The sequence below is a fragment of the Malania oleifera genome, chromosome 8 (genome assembly GCF_029873635.1).
Source record: "Malania oleifera isolate guangnan ecotype guangnan chromosome 8, ASM2987363v1, whole genome shotgun sequence".
Taxonomy (NCBI): Eukaryota; Viridiplantae; Streptophyta; class Magnoliopsida; order Santalales; family Ximeniaceae; genus Malania; species Malania oleifera.
Window position 1 is genome coordinate 55,668,345 of NC_080424.1, and position 21,547 is coordinate 55,689,891.

Below are 21,547 nucleotides of genomic sequence, written 5' to 3' on the forward strand. Positions count from 1 at the left end.
TTATTTTTTATTACTCATAATTTTAATATGTATGGGTCTTTTGGAACATCTCAAGTGACGCCAAATCGCCTAATTAATCTCAATAATTAGAATTTAAACTATGGTATCATTTTTATTTTTTTATATTTATTTTTGTACAGTAAAGAAGCAGTTTATCACAAAAAAATCTAGTATTGAATAAATATTGAAATTACTGCTCATAGTTTTGCAATGTTAATAATAAGTATTTTTCTTCATTGATATATGAATATTAAAGTAATTTTTTTTGTTGTGTCAATATATATATATATATATATATATTAATTTCAAGTACAATTAAAATTGGTAATTTAAATAAAGTTCAAATTTTCAATTTATTATGCAATAAATTCTTTTAATATATTTTTTAAAAATGATAAATCGGAAAATAAATTATTCTGCGTAAAAGAATTTATTACGCAGAATAATTTCTTTCCCGATTTATCATTTTTTTAAAAATATATATTAAATAATATTTTTTTTTGTGGGAATGACACGTGACAAATCTCGCTACTTGAAGTAGTAAGATTTGCTTAAATTTCACTACTTGAAGTAGCGAGATTTGTTTAAATCTCGAGCGAGATTACGTCAGGATTGGTTATTTCGGAAAATATTTTTTCAGAAAAGATATTATTTAATATATTTTTTTAAAAAATAAAACAGGAAAAAACTCCTTGGATGCCACCTTCAATCTCTGAGTCTCCCGGGAAAAAGATAGAGAGAGAGAGAGAGAGAGAGAGAGAGAGAGAGAGAGAGAGAGAGAGAGAGGGGAAAAGGAGGGGGAATAGATGGTGACAATACAAGAAAAGGAATGGCTGTGAGCCGAGGTTGAATAATTTTTTCCATTTTGATGCTTGCCTTTGTGGCAGCCTTTTTATTTTCTTGGCTTGTAAGGATTGCACCCCCTCGCCTACTCCCATCCCCCTCCCCCTCCCTGTCTTCAGCCTCTGCCCTCATCTCATCACTGCCCAGCCTACCCAGCGTTGTACTAGAACACACAGACCACATAATCTACTATCAGGTTCAGGGTCCCCCTCTCCCACCTCTGCCAATATTCCTGATGAACTTTCACCAACCCACCACACCACTTCTACCTCTCTGCTCACTACTTTTTTATTTTACCTCCCCAACCTTTCTTTACATCTGCACATTTTTTTTAGAACCCCATGCATATTAAAGGGAATTATATTATTATTCAGCAACATATAATATACAAAATTTCCTACAAAATATTCTGAATGGTAAGTCGGTCGATGCGGTGGTAAACTCAGGGTTCTCCTAATTAAATGGATCAGGATTCGAGTCTTTGGGCTAAAACTTTTCATTTGAGATTATATCATAGTATTTTAAGTGGAAGAAAAAAAATATTCTGAATGGTAAATATGAAATTTTAATATTCATATGATACCAAATAAAAATGTACCAAAAACAAATGCATTCTTTTTTTAATAAATTTGATATACATTTCTTTATGTGTAGGATAGTTAAAGTAATAGATATCGACTTCCGCTCAATTTTGATGAAAAGAAACGAATTTTCTTTGAGATTTTAAGATTTTCATAGGCTATATGAGTTTTCATAAAAGGATGGAGTCTCCCTTGAGATTTCAAAAACATTGGATTAGGTAAGAAGATCAAGCTTCTCCTAATATTTTTAAAAAAAAGACAAGCTCCAATCGGCTATTGGTGTTTCAAAAATTAAAGGTCAAGAAAGTTATGCGCAATATTTAAAACCTCAAGAGAGGTTGTTTTCATACTCAAAATTCAACAAAGATTTGTAGAATTTTTCAATTCTTAATAAACATTTAAATTTTTTTGTCAAACTTTAGCGGAGTTCGATGTCTTTTTCACAACTGGTTAAACATTTATGTAAATTGAAATTCATTATCTAAGATTCTAACATCTTTATAACTATTTTTTTAGTTAATGATTAATTAGTGAATTTCTTCTAATTTTAAATACTTTTTTATATGAAAAGTAAATCTAAACCTATATATATATATATATTACTTTTAATAAATAACAACATATTTATCCACATTATAATTTATACTACTACTTTTATAAGGTATTTAAAGGTATGAAATTTGTTCTAAGAGTTAGAAAGTTCAAAGTTTCATGGGGTTCAAATTTAGTTTAAAGGTGAATAAGGAAAAAAGGAACAAATAAAAAATAAAAATAAAAACCATTTTTTTATTGTTTAGCTTAAACCTATTCTGTAGGCTACAAATAAAATCAAAAGGGGACAAAAAAAAAAGTATTAAGATTGAGTCTTAAATTACAATTCTTTAAATTTTGACAAAATTCAAACATTCGTTTATTTAAATTCACACAATTTTAAATTTAATTTTTGAAAAAAAACAATATTGAAAGAGGAGGGGTCGATGATGAGCATGGAATCAATGCATGAAAACAGAGAAACTTTTTTTTGGGATATGCACCGGGCATCCACGCGTCCGTTTTACGATCCACGTGACTAATCTTGCGCCTCTTGAAGTTGACCCCATAACTCCAAAGGGAGGGTAAATTCAGGAGTCCAGAGGTAGAAACGAGTTCGGGAGGGTTTGAATACCTGACCTCATGAAAGGCACTCCCGTAACCCGCACTACTACCTGAACCACATCCTAAGGATTATGAAAACATAGAAACTTGCTTAATAGCAAGTGTGTTGAAACCTAATGAGAGAAATACTTGCATGTCACATGTTACTCTGTTTCCTCCATTAAAATTTTGTAGGATAAATAATTTGACTCGACACAAGCATATGTGAAAAGATTTAGTGGCACAATAAACCAACCCACCCCCTCTCCCACCCCCCGGGTGGCACCTAAGCTTTTTTCACTTAATGAGTCGTATCCCTTATAACTTTCAAAAATATATAAAAAAAATTAATTTTTTAGAATTTGGCAACATTTAAATTTTTTACATTATTTTCTTATGAAAATAGTTTTATTTTTTATTTTTATTTTTATTTTACAAAAATGTCACATTATTTTTCAAAATTTTAAATTTATTTAAAATTTTTGAAAAACATATTTTCATTATTTTCTAGGTTCTTGACTTTTACTTAGTGTATAGTGGCATGAAATTTGGATTTTAAACTTTGATTTGCATGGATTATGCATTGATTTTCTCCCAAATTCACACTAATCCCAATAAATCAAATTTATGACACATAGAAATAGAGACATTAATTTCATTTTATTCTATTATACACATCAAACAAATAATATTATTATTACACATTTGGTAGGCAGGAATGGAATAGAATTGGAAGGAATGAAATTAAATTTTTTTTATTTGATTTTATTATGCATTCCTTTTAAATTTTCATTTTATTTTTATTGCATTTTATTCGCAATTTGTTTTCCAAAATTGAATTTGACAAGTGCCTGAATGGTGGACGCTGCCTTTCTATTTGATATGCTACGGCTGGATAGTCCAAAATTGATCCCTAATATATAGGAGATAAAAAAGGGCAACAATTTCTTTGCATAATGTTTTCAACTATCAATGGATCCCCAAAAAAAATATATATATATATATATATGGTATTAATCAACACACTTTGATTTGTGAGATATCTTAGTGGTTAATGTTAGATACTAGCATAGAGGCCTCGGAATTGAACCAAAGGAGTGAAGGTGGAAGTGACTTTTTTTTTATTACGTTGGGTGTCCGGGCATTGATCCCCGGCACTTTTCACATGCGTTTTACGCTCCGTGACGGTGTCTCAGGGTGCACCGACTAGCCCCTCACCTATGGATCCGGCCCCACATCACCACAAGTTGGTAATTCAGGAATCCAAGGGCGAGAATCGAACCTAGGAGGATTACTGTCAAGCGGCGTCCCATCAGTTGCTCTCACCACCTGAGCTTGTTCTGTAGTTGAGGTGCACAACTATAATACAAATTGTCTAATATCATATTATTTTCTAATTTTCTAAATATGTATAGGAAAGTTGGAGCACATCTTTTTTGTTTTTTTTTTATTTTTTCAATTTTTAACTTTTGTTTAATATTTGAAATTGAAAAACAAGACGTGATTTTTTATCTTATTTGAAAATCTAGAAATGAAAATTGAGAAGTGTTTTCTGCAGCTAGACAAATTCTTAATACACATTTGAAAAATTGAAAAATAAGTTGATACTTTATAACTCTTATTAGGAAATGGAAATATATATATATTTGGCAACTAAGTGGGCGTTTGTGTTTTTTTTTTTTTTTTTTAGTTTGAAGTTCAAGTCATTATATTTAAATTTGTAGGCTTGAACAAAATATAATACAAAACTGTATTGATTTCTTTTAAGACCTGCATAAATAAAAAATTGAAGGTTGAAATATATCCCACACAAAACATTAGGGAAAAAAAAATAGTGAAAGATTTTAAGAAAAAAATATTATGAAAAGTTAAGAGCCCATTTAGTTATTGAAATATTTTTTATTTTTTAGTTTTCCAAAGAACTATAAAAATTTTAACTTATATTTTAATTTTCAAGATTCGTATTAAAAAGATAGAAAATAAAGAGTTTTTTTAGTCTTAGAAATTTATTTTTTATTTTTTATTTCTAGATATTAAATTAATTAAAAAAATAACTTGTTTTCAATTTTTCAAATTTATATAAGATATTATGTAGGATCATGATTTTTTCTGAAATTCATGTTCATGGCAGGGCTCAAAAAGGATGTGAAAAGAGAAATAATTTTTGAAACAAATTGCTGGAGAAGTTAATCAAGTACAAACAATTTCACTATGAGTTGGGCACCAAAACAAGGCTCTATTGGTTGGAGAAAAGAGAGACGTGCAATTACAAATCTCATAAAAAGGGCAATCCGGTACACAAAACTCCCGCATATGCCGGTCTGGAGAAGGAACGGACCACAATGGGTCTATAGTCTCATATCAAACAAATATTAATCCATCTTGCTTTTCCAGAAATATCACAAAAGAAATTCTCACAAGCATTCACTCTCATGGGGAACAATTTTCAGACAGATTTTATGAAGTACACCATACAGAATAAATACTTGTCCCCGTATATCGAACATTCTGCACAGGATAAAAAAACTATATATCTACATCCAATAATAAGCTTAAGTGCACCCTTCTACAGGGCGAACAGTTTGGGCTCTAAGCATTAGGAGCTCTGGGGCATCAATAATCCTTCAAGCTTTTTAATTGCACTGTCATAATTTACAAAGCCCATGAACCAAAACTCGTGGTTGTCAACAGAGATAACCTGTATGTATTTTTCAGCTGGGTTGATTTTGCTTGTGGAAGGATTAACTGCCTTCAGCTGATGCAATGGGACAACCACCTATTATGTATAGCAAATAAAAGGCACAGTTGAGAATGTCAGTAACCATTGGCCGAGAGGAAGCATAGTTAATGAAAATTGGAGGAAAACTAATATGCATGATTGATTGAATGATTACAATGGGAAAAAGATTAGGTGAAGCCTACGCAAAAAAGAAAAGGAGAAAAAGGAAAAGTCATTAGTACTTCCTCACATTAATGAAATTACTGCAATTTTTTTTCCAGATTGTCCCAACAATGCACACGATACGCAAGTGAGTTCGCTTAAAATAAGTCGGCAACAATGTCTTAAAATTTGTGATGTGAAAAAAAGACTGTACAGTACTCAAATAATGATGATCCCAGTCATGATGATGCCAACATCATCCAATGATAATCAGGGATAGATGAAAGAATCATCTACTAGTGAGTCTGGCAAGTGTGCACGCGCATGTGCATAATATATATATATATATATATCCCCCCCCCCCCCCCCCCCCCCCAAAAAAAAAATATATATGCCTGAATTCCATTTCTATCAACCTCCCTTTATACGAAAAGGAAGGGAACAGACAAGATAGGAGGAGGATAAGAAAACCACCGACATCAAAACATGAACGAGCAAAAGAAGAGGTCTCAAAATGATCAATAATGGTATATGCCCAAGGACACCTAACCAACTCCTTACTAGGACCCAGTTCCACACTCAAGTTGTCAAGGCATCCATTCCTACATCCATTGCATAATTCCATCATCAGCAAGTGCTTCAACATATGAGAAAGGGAAGGAACTAAACAAGGCAAAAAATTGCATAGGGCTAAACAACAAAGGACTGCTAAGCACATGTTCGTGTACCTTTTGGTGAGCAATTGGCAAATCGAAGTCATGTTGGGATGGATCTCTAGAACTGGAAGTTGAAATAATGAAGGACAAAGAGGCACATGGTGGTAGTGATATCTGTGACTGCTTCCCACCATTCATAAACCTTCAATTGTTTCTTTGGGCCAGTAATCAATGGATTCAGAATAAGAGTGAAAGTTTGATCCAGAGGGATAACAGTAGGAACAAGAGAATAACCACGTAAGGGATGACCAAAAATCCAAATCCAAATCCAAATCCAACGCTATTACAATACTTGACTCCAAACATGAAATATGTCCTAATATGCTCCCTTAACTAGCATGCATAACTCAATTAAAAACAGACTTGAACATGGGAAAAACTTGTTGCATTATTTGAAGCAATTTATGAGCCAAATGAGCATTCCACTGATCCAAAGAAACACCAAGAATAGAAATTGAAGAAGCTATGACAGAAACTAGATCTACTACCACCACCATCAAAAAGTAGAACCCATCCTTCTCAAGCCCTCCACCACATAAATAAACTCATTGATTCTGTCAACATCGGCTTTGACCACAAAAAACAGAGCATGTCATATTTTGATAACACAAAGCAGGGTAGCCCACAGCAAAGCCCCACAGATACTTAACACAGTGCAGACACTCAATAACCAACCTGACAGCAGCTAGAAATATAGACAGGCATGAAAACAACAATCACAACGTCATAGCACGATTATCATTTGACCCGAAGCCAAAGGAAACATCATAATAGCAACATTAGTCTGACACAAATAATAGGTGGTGTCTTTACATGGGCAATGTACCATGAGCTATATAACACCCACAAGAGTGGCTTACGACTTAGAGAAGAAAGATAAGAAACCCAAAACAACTCTCAAACCAGGACAAGAAGAAAAAAAACAAGGTTGACAAGGGAGAGAAAAGGAGAGGAAGAAAAGAATCATAATTACGCCAAATTAATCAGTTTCAATGAAGTTTATCTCTGAAATAAATTAAAGGTTCAATGAAGAAAATACAACATCTAAAGTTAGAGAAGGAAAAGAGAAGAGAAGAAGAAAAGAAAAGAAAGAGAAAAAAAACAGGTGGCAAATTTCCTGGAGGTTATGAACAACAGCTCCAAGTCTGCCCTCAAATATATTAACAATAAAAAAACATGAAAGACAAAATAACCTCACTCACACCACATAATTACTAAAAATAGGAATATAGTTTTCTCGTTGAAATTGCTCAATCAATGTCAAACACAGCTGCAACTAAAATTAAAAGAAAAAACATGTATATCAACCCCCTAAGTAACAAAAAATCACTGAACAATGTATTTCCCAAATTTAATACCAAATTCTTAACTCCGTAGCTTGTGCCTAAGGTATGTTAAATGGACAACTAAAGAACTGGTGGGGATCCTTCATCATACTCCCCTAGCAAGGAACTCAACTTGACATAGTTTTGACTGCACATACCACTCTTCTTTGAAGAAATCTCACAAACATCTTGAATAGGCCACATAGAGAATCATCTAAAGCAAGTAAGCTTCTCCATTGAACCAAATGTTGATGAAAATCACCCTAAGAACAACCAAAAAAACCATCATCCACAACAACCTCAAGTGTGTACAGTGGCTGAGAAATGGGTGATGTCTGAGATATTATAAAAGCTAGACAAGCACTAGAAGACAAGGAAGTTCAAATGTGCCTCACAATGATGACAAATACTCCACTTGGAAAATAGGACTTATGTTCGTATGATTAGAAAATTAAATAAGTAGGCATTTGAACCAAGTTCCCCAAGGATTATGAATGGACCAATGACATAAACATGAAATTGATTAAAGGAATTTCCATGATAGGCATCCGAGTCTATCCTAGCCATGACATTATAACCCACATTGATTTCTTTTTAACCCTACGATGTGATTTTTTAATATTCTCTAGAGACTTCAAGTTTTTCAAACATGACTTTTATAAGGCAGGTTATGGTTTTCCCACCAAAAAACCAAACTTTTTAAAGGTTTAAGGAAGAAAATGACATTTTTCGAACAATCATATATAGTGTCTTGAGGGTGGAAAAGAGTCTTACTTAACTTACACTTGATTTCAAGACTCTTCTTTTGCATAGAATTCACTGAAAAATCAAAGTTCTAAAAACAAAAACGGAGATTTTTCAATTAAAAGGCTTCAAATGTCTTAAAGGGTTTCAAATATTTTCAAGGATTTCAAAAATCATCAAAATGTTATCTAAATTCAGGTTTGAAAATATTTCGATAAACTAAAAATGGCTTGATTTACCTCTCGAGGACATTAGATTCAACCATATTAATAAAAAAATAAAAACAAAAAATTATTTTTCTCTCCTCTTTATTTTTAAGTTATTTTTAAGTCTGCACATGGATGTATGTTTGTTTTGGAGAGGAACAAAGTAGTTGGTCTCCATGAGGTCAACTGCATGGATCCTACAAAAGGCTTTTCAAAAGGGGTTGAAGGTGTCGAAGTCTATAAAAGAATAAAGGAAGGATAAGCTGCAGGTGGTTGACAGGTCTCTCTGCACATGGTTAATTGGCCATTGTTGCAACCTATTTTTCATGTTTTAAAGTGACCATTTTCATTAAAAAAAAAAAAAAAATTCTTCTAAAAGGGAAAGACACACAATGACTGGGTGCTATAATGTGCTAGTTCTTTGAATCCCCTAAAAAAAACAAAAAATTAAACGAATTACCTTTGTTATTTACAATGCTACTCCCAAACCTAAATCTCTTTTCAGAAATGTTTTCCTTTATTTTATCATTTTAAAAATAAAATAAAGTGGCAAACTCATTTTTTGAAACAAAGAGGCAAGTTAGAGAATCATCTTGAATTAGACACAGAGAATCATCTAAAGCAAGTTAGCTTCTCCATTGTTGCAACCTATTTTTGCAACCAATTTCATGCTTTAAAGTGACCATTGTTGAAAATATTAATGAAAACCACCCTAAGAACAGCCAACAAAATCATCATCCACAACAATATCAAGTGTGTACAGTGGCTAAGAAATGGGTGATGTCTGAGAGATTATAAAAGCTAGACAAGCACTAGAAGACAAGGAAGCTCAAATGTGCCTCACTATGATGACAAATCCTCCACATTGAAAATAGGACTAATGTTCATATGATTAGAAAATTAAATAAGTAGGCATTTGAACCAAGCTCCCCAAGGATTATGAATGGACCAATGACATAAACATGAAATTGATTAAAGGAATTTCCATGATAGGCATCCGAGTCTATCCTAGCCCTGACATTATAGCCCACATTGATTTCTTTTTAACCCTACTGTCCACATTCCAAACTACTCACAAAAAGTTTATGCTTATCTCAAGACGTAATTCATGGAAATAACTGATAAAAGACTTTGTAGGCTCAAACTCTCAAGCATCTGACGTTAAAAGAGCAAGGTCAAGCAAAAAAACCAACTTTGGTTGACAATTATGTGTATTACAGCTCTCGCTCATGACCTTCGAACCTCCCTCCTAGCCTTTGTAGCTGGACATTGCAGGCCAAAAGCAGAAGACAAACATGAATGACATCAAAAACCAGTGAAAGAATTGGCAATCGGTCTCTCTGTCTCTCGCAAAACAACTCTCTCATCCACATGGAGATCGATCATGATTGTACGAACAATAGATTTAAGGCATTCCGTGCAGGAAAAGGGCCAGACCCCTTTTACTGTGAGTGTTCGAGAACATCTCTCAAAATAGTTGATTAAACTCTAGAAGGAGGCAGCTTCTTGGGTTGCCGATGGCTTATCAACCTTCATTTGACTAGAAAGGGGATCCGGAAACGTTCATAAGGGAAGTCTTCTATGTTGGATGGCCATTAGTTAGACGATGGTGGGGAAGTTTTTGGAGATAGGATTGAGGGAGAAAGGGAAGAATTTTTCCATGTTTATTCTTGGAGGTGTAAATAGTAAGGGATGGTGACGATTTGCGAATGAGTTTTGTGTGCTCACAAAGGAGCTTCGTCTTGATCTTTAAGAAGCAAGTGCAACAAGCTCTTTAGCTCCCAGGTCTTGGGAGTAAGGTGGCATTGGAAGGGAAATTAGGTGAAGGCGATGTAAGTCGTATTAAATCAAAAAACTTATGTCTTCAGTGTGGGGGATATTTGTGATTGAAGGAATTCGGAGTGACAATTCCAGATATAACTTCGCAGTTGGTCCAGAGGAGAACATCCATGAGGCGAAAGAGCATAGAGCTCCAGTGGTTGCTGCAAGCGTCCAAAGGCGGTTAGGGCTGCAATTGAGGAAGACAAGGGCATGAAAGCAGGGCCAAGGCTGCTAGTTCTCATCTTTGATTCGGGTTATGTATGTGAGAAAGGAGGTTTTCTTTCTTAACAAATTTGGGTCATTTAATAGAACAGGTCCAAGGTTTAAATAATAAGGTTTTGGGCCTTTCTTTGGGTTCAAAAGAGGGTTCTCCTCAACTTGGGATTTCTCAATTGGATCTGGCTTCTAAGAAGGCCCATTGTAAGGGTATAGAGGCAACCAGGCCCCTCCCATATCCAATCCCTCTAGTGAATAGGTCCATTCCCATGGCCAACATTCACAGAAGCCCAAAAAGGGGGGTGAGGGCATTCAGACAGTTGTTAGTGAAGTCCAAGTCCTCTCTTCAATTCTACAAGACAAACTTAGAGCAGATAAACATTCAGTTTGTTACCAAGACGACTTTAGCTTGGTTTCGTAAACAATTTGGGAAGAAAATGATGATATTTCAAAAGCATCAAATCAATTATTAATTTTGTTCTTGAAGAGGGTTAGAGGCAGGTATATCTAGGAGTACTAGAAAAAAGGAAGTTGGTTTGGGTACAAATTCTGATGTTTCAGGTTTTAATGCTGAAAAATCTAAAGGCCCAAAGGCATATGCTCGCCGGTAGGCTGCTCTAATGGATGCAGAAATGAGGAAATTATATGAAGTTGGAGAGCATTCAAGCAAGATAAGACCAAAGATTTAAAGGAGAGATTCTACTAGTGAATTGAGAATCGTGGTAGATGCACTTGCTAAGATGAAGGATCTCGGAAGTAACGGAGCTAGTAAAGGAAAGAAGGAAAAGAAATGGGGAGATTTTTTAGATAACGACGGTGATGACATAAGTGAGTTTGAGTGTAATGGGAGTATTATATTTTACTTTCTATTTTTTTTTTTTCGGGGGTGGACTTCTTGTCCCTTTAGTTTGTAACTTCTCTCTCACAATCTAATATACCTTCTTTTATCATCTTAAAAAAAAAAAAAGGGGGAAGGTCAAGGATGCATGAGGCTTGTAGCCAAATACACATTAAAAAGGAGTCTTATCCGTGGACTTATTCACGGAGTTGTAATAAGGAATCTCAATAGTAAATACTGTTTTGTTCTAATCAGTAATCCCACAATATATCTAAAAGATCACCCAAACTACAATTAATAACCTCCATTAATGTTGGAAAAGAAACCAAAATATAACATCAAATTAGCGCCACAAATCTCCCAAGGTGTTGAAAAATAACAAATAAGCTTGGTGTCCTACTAAAAGACACTCTAGAACTATGCAAACCATGTGGTTTGACAACCTCTCAACTTAGCTATGTGATGCATAAGGCCTTACCACACGGAATATAATGTGTTATTTTGGAAAATCAGTCGATGACAACGAGGATGAAATTATATCCTCGACTTGTTTTAGACAATCCAATAATAAAACCCACACTAAGGTCTCTCTAAGGGGCATGTGGCACAGGACGAGGTATAAGACATTCAAAGAAGGCCAATAGAACAAATCCTAAACCAAAGAAATGGTCTTATTTCTAGCCAAATGGCCAACTAACCCACATGCAAGCAACTCCCAAACTAGAAAATCCCTAAAACAAGCATCAAGTATGCTAAAGCTAGTCCCTTGGCTAGGTAACCCTCACTAATGAAAATCTAAACATACTCCCTATGGTTATTCTCACCTCCTAAAGAACCATCCCAAAATCAAGACAAGCACAGTACTTATCCTTCAAAAGCTTAAATCCAATTACCACAACACCCATCATATGAAGCATAGCAACAACTCTACCAAGGCCATCGACAACCTTATTCTTAACACCTAAACAATATTTGAGAACAATGATATATTCATTGAGAAACTCCACCCAGATGACATACCTAACACTCAATTTTTGAGGTAAACTCAAAGATCACAAAGTACAAAAACTCGATGATAATGAACCAAATGATCCTCCTTTGTTTTATTATAAAACATTATGTCACCAAAATAAACCACTACAAATGTTCCAACGAATCACAACAATATGTGTGCTAAAAGTCATGACTAACCAATCAAATAAATCATCATAAGTTTTAAATGTAGATTTACACATTTACCTCTTGGCCTACTTCTAATTTAGTGGTATCCACTACCCAAATTTATCCTAGAGTACAAACAACTTATAATTAAGATATTAAGTATGTCCTCAAGCCTAGGTATGGAAGCTGAACTCATACTTCGATAGTGATATTACAAGTGACTCTAGTATCTACCACATTCACCAAGATCAACCTTTCTTAGGGTTCAACCACATCCACCAAGGTCAAGATTAGGGTTCAAAAGGGCTGGTATAGCACAACAACAAAATCCATGACTTACAAAACCGCATCTGAGAGCTCGATTGCTTGCCTATTTATGTATGAACACCTCTTTGGATTCAAATGTGGAAAAGGTAACTAGACCTTGGAAACAATCTATGGCACGCTGAATAACAAAATACTCAAATAACAAATCTCTTCCACCATAAGACACCTCACAAGTAGGATCTCCAACCACTAAGGATCTCCTCAGCAAATAACTGCTATTTCTTGCTCATTCTTCAAAATCTCTTCTAAGAATGCACTATGGTCTAGAATATGCATGGATCCCTTTCCTAATTGGACCTATAGGGCTGGACTTCTAATTGTTACGGCAGCTCTTACATATGGGCTTGGCAAGCTCGAGAATTATGTTCTTATCCTAATAGCGGAACACATATGTTATGGACAGTGATACCTCGGACCCCACTGGGTTCTTTATGATATGACAATCGTGGTATCAGGGCATGATCTGTTGATGGTAGTTATGTCATAATATGACATTCCAAGTATTTATGTATATGATGTGTTGAAATTTTTTGGGGTCGTGGTAAGTGGTATCAGAGCATTTATCTGATAGCGTCGTTAATCATGTTATTTGGTTGTTTTAAATTTTCAGGTCGTTACATCAACATTTATCTTTTAAGAAGATTAATGGAGAAGTTTAGGGAAAAGAAAAAGGACTTGCATATGATTTTTATTGACCTAGAGAAAGCTTATGATAAAGCATCTAGGGAAATTCTTTGGTGGGTCTTAGAAAAGATTGGGATTTGCAGTAGAAATGTTGAGGTCATTAATGATATGTATGATAGAGTAGTGACTAGCGTTAGAACTGAAGGAAGGGAATCTAGAGATTTTCCAATCATAATAGGCGTGTACATCAAGGTTCTACTTTGAGTCCTTATCTCTTTACTTTAGAGATTGATGAACTTACTATAAATATCCAAAAATGAGATCCCTTGGTGTATGTTGTTTGCAGATGATATCATGTTGAGTGATAATAGTAGGAGTGGAGTGGAATCTAAGCTAGAACTTTGGAGAGCCACATTAGGGTCTAAAGAGTTTAGAATAAGTAAGAATAAGACAAAATATATGAAATATAATTTCAATAATGTAAGGAATAGTAGTGGTGAGAAGATTAAACTTGATAATCAAGAGATTGATAGCACTAATAGATTTAGATATCTTGGATCTATTATACAAGCAGAAGGGAAATTGAAGAAGATGTAGTACATAGAATTAAAACAAGTTAGATAAAATGGAGTGCGTCAAATGTGTTGTGTGATCTTAGAATGCCCTTAAAATAAAAGGAAAGTGTTATAAGACGGCTATAAGGCTGACTATGCTTTATGGTTCAAAATGTTGGGCAATTAAGAAACACGTACAAAAAGTAAAAATTGTTGAAATGTGAATGTTAAGATGGATGAGTGGTATAACATTAAAAGATAAAATAAGAAATGAGCATATACGCAATAATTAAGGTATAGCACTGGTCGAAGACAAAATAAGGAAGGAGCAGCTTAAATGGTTTAGGCATTTGAAATGGGCCTAGTAAAGCACTTGTGAAAAGGAGTGAGTTAGTTATTGTTTCTGACATGAAAAGGGATGGGAGTAGGCCTAAAATAACTTGAAATGAGGTAGTAAGGATTTAAAAGACCTAGAGGAAAATGCTCTCTATCGGTTGAATTGGCGAAAAATGATTCATGCAGCCAACCCCACCTAGTGGGACTTAAGGTTTGTTGTTGCTACAATACATGTATTAAATTATACTAAATTAATAATTTATTAATATTAAAAATAAAATCCTAACCCTAACCCCAAATTCCTCATCTCTGTTTGCACGCACAGCAAAGAGAGCCCTAGACTCTTTGCATTGTCACCCCAAGCATCACCATACTTGGTCATGCTACCGTTTTCTCCAGTTGGTTGTTGCACCACCGACCTTTGCTAGTTTCTAGCACCACCATGCACAGCCTGCATGCAATGCCACCACCTTTTACCCCTGCTGCAGTGCTATTGTCGTTCTACACATTTGATCTGCGAGTCTCCCAGCAATGCTCACAGCTTCGCTGGTGCACCACCACTTACCCTCTGGATTCGTTGCCTACCTTTGCCAAATACCTCCATGGCACCATGAATCGTCGAGCCCCCCTCATTGCCTCGCCGAAAGTGCCATTTTGAGTTACTCTATGTCCTACTTTTCACTCTCTTCCCCCTTTCTTTTCAATTCCTTTTCTTTCTCATTTTCTTGAATTTTTCTATTTCTTTTCTAGCCAAGCAAACAATGTGTACCCAACCAAATTCCAATTGCCCAAACCCTAATCCAAATCCTAGGCCCAAACCACAACTGAGTTACCTGAATGGCGAATGGATCCTCACTAGAATATAGATATGGATTCAAATTTGAATCCATTTCAAGTCCACCTCTTCAACCTTATTCTGCATTTGAACTCCCTCCCTGAACATCTTCTATTCTCCAGCAGAAATTTGAAACCAAACATACACCCAAAGTAAACCAAATTTCAAATAACCCAATTGGCCTTGCAATTCTCAATCCTATCTTTAAAGTCATCACTGCATCTTTGTTTAGTCTAACCCTACAAAAGCTTGGATTAAGCCATGTGTTAGGGTGTGGCAATGTAATGGGGAAAATGGGGGAGTGAGATATTGCTATAATTGTATTCTTCAGGGATTTAGAATGAATATATGAATATCTGTGTTATCGCTTGTATGGTGATTCTCTTGTGGATGAATAATACAAGTAGTTCTTTTCATTGTGGTGTTCTGTTGCCTTGGATTATGATGTCTCTGATTGTTATAGTCTTATTCGGTGTATAAGAATATATTGTTCATGTGAAATCCTATTGTTCCTTATTTTCCTTGAGTATTGAGACTCACCTGGTGCTCGTGCTTGCAGGCTTGAACGTGTGAGAGTTGGCTGACTTGTCGAGGGAGAGCTCTCAACGAGTGCCACACGGCCCTTACTTGAGTCCCATTTTGGGGGTCCGTGACAGTTGGTATCAGAGCACAGTGTGTGCGAGCACCATGCGTGGGATTAGGAGAAATAAGTCAGGAAGAGTGAAGCGCATTGAGGCGCTTGAGACAAAACTTGCAACCCTGGAGACAACGTGCGGTGACCTCCAAGGGTTGGTGGCAACATTGATAAAAGAGAAAGGCGGGTCAACAGAGCTTGAGGCCACCAAAGAAAACCCTAGAGAAAATCTCTATGGGGTATCAAAAGTCGTAGAGAGACTTGAGGAACTTGAAAAATTCATTCCAAGTGTGAAATCCCTGGAGAAACGGCCAAGAGAGCTTGAGGCCTTCTAGAAGAGTATCGAGCAGTTGGAAGCCTTTGAGAGTAGGCTACAACATATTGAGGGCATATTGCCATCTCTTTCGTCCCAACGGGGAGAGCCAATAGAGCTTGAGGACTCCTTACGGGAGCTAACGGATAATCTTGATTTCCTTACAGAAGATGTTAAAGTGTCCATTACTGCTTTGAAGGGAGATTTGAAGGAGATGGGCAATGTCCAAAGTGCGGTGGTCCAAGTCCAAAGGGATTTACAAGAGATCACTGCGAAAGTGAATGCAGTGGCACAGTTAGCTCGATGGCCAGTTGCACATCCAAATGAGAGTTCTCGATGGAAGGTACCGGAACCTAAAAGTTTTGGGGGTACACGAGATGCAAAGGAGCTAGACAATTTCTTCTTTGATATGGAACACTACTTCACATGCTCCCGAGTGGATTTAGAAGTGGACCGTGTCAATATGGCAACGGTATACCTGGTTGGGGATGCAAAATTGTGGTGGAGAACTAAATGGAATGATATTCAGCACAATAGATGTGTCATTAACACATGGGAGGGGTTGAAACAGGCGTTGAAGGCCCAATTCTATCCAGAAAATGTGGAGTATATAGCAAAGTGCAAAGTAATGGAATTGCAACAGACGGGCTCGTTAAGGAGTTATGTAAGGGAATACCAAGCCTTGATGTTGGACATTGTAGACATGATTGAATCGGATAAACTGATTCATTTTCTTCAGGGTTTGAAGACGTGGCCAAGAAATGAAATACGTCGGCAAGGTGCTGGTGATCTCTCTTCTGCCCTCGCTGCTGCTGAACGGTTGGATGATTTTTCAGATACTTCTGGGAAGCGAAATTTCCCTACATCCGCCAATAATGATTCCCGTCCCAACAAAGTGTACAAGCCCACAAATGGGGGAAGGGATAAGGAGACAAATAGTTCTTGGAAAGATAAAAGAGCGCCCATGAATAGGGAGTGGAGGGGCGGACGAACAGGGGGTGGAGAGCGTCGACCGATCTCTTGTTTTCTTTGCAGTGGACCACATCGAGTGGCGGAGTGCCCCGATCGTAAGGCTTTGAATGCTATGAAGGCCCTTCGAGGGGAAACCGAAACCTCGACAGTAATTCCAGAAGAACAACCAAATATGGTGGGAGCTTTGAGATTTTTGGGGGCATTAGAGCGTCAAGTAATTAACAACAAGTCTCAGGAGAAGGGACTAATGTATGTGGATTTACTTTTGAATGGAAAGAAAATCAGGGCCATGATTGATACAGGGGCCACCCATAATTTCATTGCTGATTCTGAAACTCAACGGTTAGAATTGCGAGTAGATAAAGATGTGGGCAAGATAAAAGCAGTGAATTCTCCAGCATTAACCACGGTGGGGGTGGTACCTAAAGTGGCATGCCAAATGGGATCATGGTCTGGAACAGTTGATTTCACTGTGGCACCCCTTGACGACTTTGATGTGGTATTGGGGATGGATTTTCTTAAAGTGACACGCTCAATGCCGATCCCAGCTGCGGATTGTCTTGTGATAATGGGAAGTGCACCTTGTGCGGTCCCCGCAGTTTACAACAGTTTCGATGAGAGGAAGTTGCTTTCAGCCCTCCAATTCAAAAAGGGAGTAAAAAGGGGAGAATCTTCTTTCGTGGTTCTACCAATAGTCTCAGAAGATGCAGAAGTAGGGGAATATCCACTTGAGATTAAGGAAGTTTTAGAAGAGTTCAAGGAGGTGATTCCGGAACAACTACCCAGGGTTTTACCACCTCGACGACAGATTGACCACGAAATTGAACTTTTGCCAGGAGTAAAGCCGCCAGCACGTGCCCCTTATCGAATGGCGCCGCCTGAGTTAGCTGAACTTAGAAGGCAACTGAATGATCTTATTGCAGCAGGGTTCATCCGGCCTTCAAAAGCACCTTTTGGGGCCCCAGTGTTATTTCAGAAGAAACAAGATGGTAGTTTGCGCTTGTGTATAGATTATCGGGCTCTTAATAAGGTGACCGTGCGCAACAAGTATCCTATTCCACTGATTGCTGATATTTTTGACCAGTTAAGTACAGCTAGATATTTCACGAAACTGGACTTGAGGTCGGGATATCATCAAGTGCGCATTGTTGAGGGAGATGAACCGAAGACCACTTGTGTCACACGGTATGGAGCATTTGAATTCCTTGTCATGCCTTTTGGGCTAACAAATGCACCCGCTACCTTTTGTTCTCTAATGAATCAGGTTTTTCGGGACTACCTTGATCAATTTGTGGTTGTTTACCTTGATGACATACTGGTTTTCAGCGCATCCTTAGAAGAACATAAAGATCATCTTCGAAAGGTTTTTCAAAAACTCAAAGAAAATCAGTTATATGTAAAAGGGGAGAAGTGTGCTTTCGCTCAAAAGCGTATTAAATTCTTGGGGCATATCATTGAGGAGGGCCAGATTCGGATGGATTCAGCTAAAGTAAAAACTATCAAGGAGTGGCGAGCACCTACATCCGTTAGAGAACTGCGATCTTTCTTGGGTCTAGCCAACTACTACCGAAAGTTTATAGAGGGGTACTCTAGAAGAGTTGTATTGTTAACGAATTTATTGAGGAAGGGGGTACCATGGGGGTGGTCAGAGGAGTGCCAATCAGCATTTGTTGAATTAAAGGAAAAGATTGTAGGAGATCCTGTGCTAATCTTTCCTGATGTGACAAAACCGTTTGAAGTGCAAGTAGATGCCTCAGACTTTGCATTAGGGGGAGTTCTCTTGCAGGAAGGGCATCCAGTTGCTTTTGAAAGTAGAAAATTGTCGGGTGCCGAACGGAACTACACAGCACAAGAAAAGGAGCTTCTCGCAGTGGTACACTGTCTTCGGGTGTGGAGGCACTATCTTTTGGGGTCCAAATTTGTGGTAAAAACCGATAATGTAGCAGTTACTCATTTTTTGTCACAACCTGGACTAACATCAAAACAAGCCCGTTGGCAGGAGAAGCTAGCTGAATTTGATTTTGCTTTTGAATATAAAGTGGGGAAGACGAATGAAGTGGCCGACGCTTTAAGTAGAAAAACTGAATTGGCAGCATTGAAAATCATCAGTCATCTATCAACTAGTAGGGTGGCGCTACCTTTGAAGAATCTTATCAAGGAACATTTGAGTACAGACCAGCAGGCGCAGTCACTAAGCAAACTAATAGACGAAGGGAAGACACGACAATTCTGGGTAGAAGATGGACTGATAATGACTAAAGGCAGGAGAGTCTATGTGCCTAAGGCTGGAAACTTGAGGAAAACCTTACTGAAAGAGTGTCATGATACGTTGTGGGCTGGTCATCCGGGATGGCGAAGAACTCATGCTTTGATTACACAGGGGTACTATTGGCCAAATATGCAAGATGATGTGATGAGTTATACTAAAACGTGCTTGATCTGTCAACAAGACAAGGTAGAAAGAAAGAAGACCTCAGGTTTATTGGAGCCATTGCTAGTTCCTGCTAGGCCATGGGAGAGTGTCTCTTTGGATTTCATTTCCTCGTTGCCAAAAGTAGAGGAGTTTGACACAATTTTGGTGGTGATTGACCGGTTCTCAAAGTATGCAACTTTCGTACCAGTCTCGAAGCCGTGTTCAGCAGAGAAGACAGCTCAGTTATTCTTCAAGCATGTGGTGAAATATTGGGGTGTTCCAGAAAGCTTAATTAGTGATAGGGATGTTAGATTCACTGGGGGATTTTGGGGTGAACTCTTTCGCTTGATGGGTTCAAACCTTAATCTTTCCACGAGCTATCACCCACAGACAGATGGTCAAACTGAACGTTTTAATGGGATGCTGGAAGAATACTTGCGACATTTTGTTCACTCCAATCAGAAGAATTGGGTTACTTTACTAGACACGGCACAATTCTGTTTTAACTCTATGAAATCTTCTGCAACTAATAAAAGCCCTTTTGAGATTGTGACAGGTCAACAACCGACTCTTCCACACACTCTGGATGGTCCATACAAAGGAAATTGCCCAAAAGCCTACCAATTCACGAAAAATTGGTTGCAAAACATCGAAGTCACCCGAGCTCAGTTAGAAAAAGCATCCAAGCGCATGAAGAAATGGGCTGACAAAGGGAGACGACCACAACAATTTGAAGCTGGAGATCTGGTTCTTGTAAAAGTGCCGTCGGAGACATTTCGCTTTCTTCGTGGCAAGGATAAAAGGCTGTTACGTCGTTACGAAGGTCCAATCAGAGTAATCGAAAAGGTGGGACATGCATCTTATCGGCTTGAGCAACCCGAGTGGATGAAAAGCCACAGACGTCCCGTTCATCCCGTGTTTCATGTAAGCAATTTAAAGTCATTCCACACAGATGAAGCAGATCCGCACCGACAAAAATTAAGGAGATCAACAATTTCCAGAAGGCATCCTGTCACCAAAGAAGTCCAGGAGATCATTGCAGACAGAGTCGTCAATCTAGACGGTCGTCAACAACAACAATTTCTGGTTCAGTGGTTAGGACTGGGGGAAGAAGAGAATAGTTGGGAAACAGCAGACAACCTTCAGCATGCTATACAGAAGATTGAAGATTTCAGAAATTCGTAGTCAACGACATCTACATCGACATCAGAAGAGTGAGAAAGCCGTCTACAACACATCGACGAGGACGTCGATAAATTGAGTGGGGGAGGATGTTAGGGTGTGACAATGTAATGGGGAAAATGGGGGAGTGAGATATTGCTATAATTGTATTCTTCAGGGATTTAGAATGAATATATGAATATCTGTGTTATCGCTTGTATGGTGATTCTCTTGTGGATGAATAATACAAGTAGTTCTTTTCATTGTGGTGTTCTGTTGCCTTGGATTATGATGTCTCTGATTGTTATAGTCTTATTCGGTGTATAAGAATATATTGTTCATGTGAAATCCTATTGTTCCTTATTTTCCTTGAGTATTGAGACTCACCTGGTGCTCGTGCTTGCAGGCTTGAACGTGTGAGAGTTGGCTGACTTGTCGAGGGAGAGCTCTCAACGAGTGCCACACGGCCCTTACTTGAGTCCCATTTTGGGGGTCCATGACACCATGCTTAGACCTAGTTTGTCCTAGCTCCTGAAGTACCCATTTGTACTAATCGCACACTAATTTGATTCATATACCTCTTAATTTCTAGTTGAATACAAGCTTCACCAAAATCCCAATCAAATTTCATACATACCAAGCACCTCAACTTCACTTGGATACAATAGCAAGACTTGTCAATCAAATCTCTATTTCATATAACATGCAGTCCTCAAGATTTCAAACAGATTGTATCAAATCATGTATTGACTTGTCTATGATTTTGAAATATGAACATCAACTAAATACTCAATTCAGCTCGATCATGGATAAACTTTTACGGTCCAAGCATGCAATCAAATCATATTCTCAACGGAGATAACCCATGCACATTGAATCATACTCACTTCATTCACAGATGCAAATTATATT

The 21,547-nt window shown here is 37.2% G+C and overlaps 1 protein-coding gene across 1 annotated transcript in view; it reads right to left on the bottom strand.

Annotated features, from left to right (window-relative positions):
• Window positions 1-4,919: 4,919 nt before the first annotated feature.
• The window catches only part of LOC131161739 (GEM-like protein 1), a 72,226-nt gene continuing 55,598 nt past the window's right edge, over window positions 4,920-21,547 (bottom strand). The window contains exon 4 of the mRNA XM_058117699.1: window positions 4,920-5,334. Coding sequence (XP_057973682.1) covers window positions 5,155-5,334 — 180 coding nt within the window. The 3' untranslated portion in view covers window positions 4,920-5,154. The remainder of the gene's footprint in view (window positions 5,335-21,547) is intronic.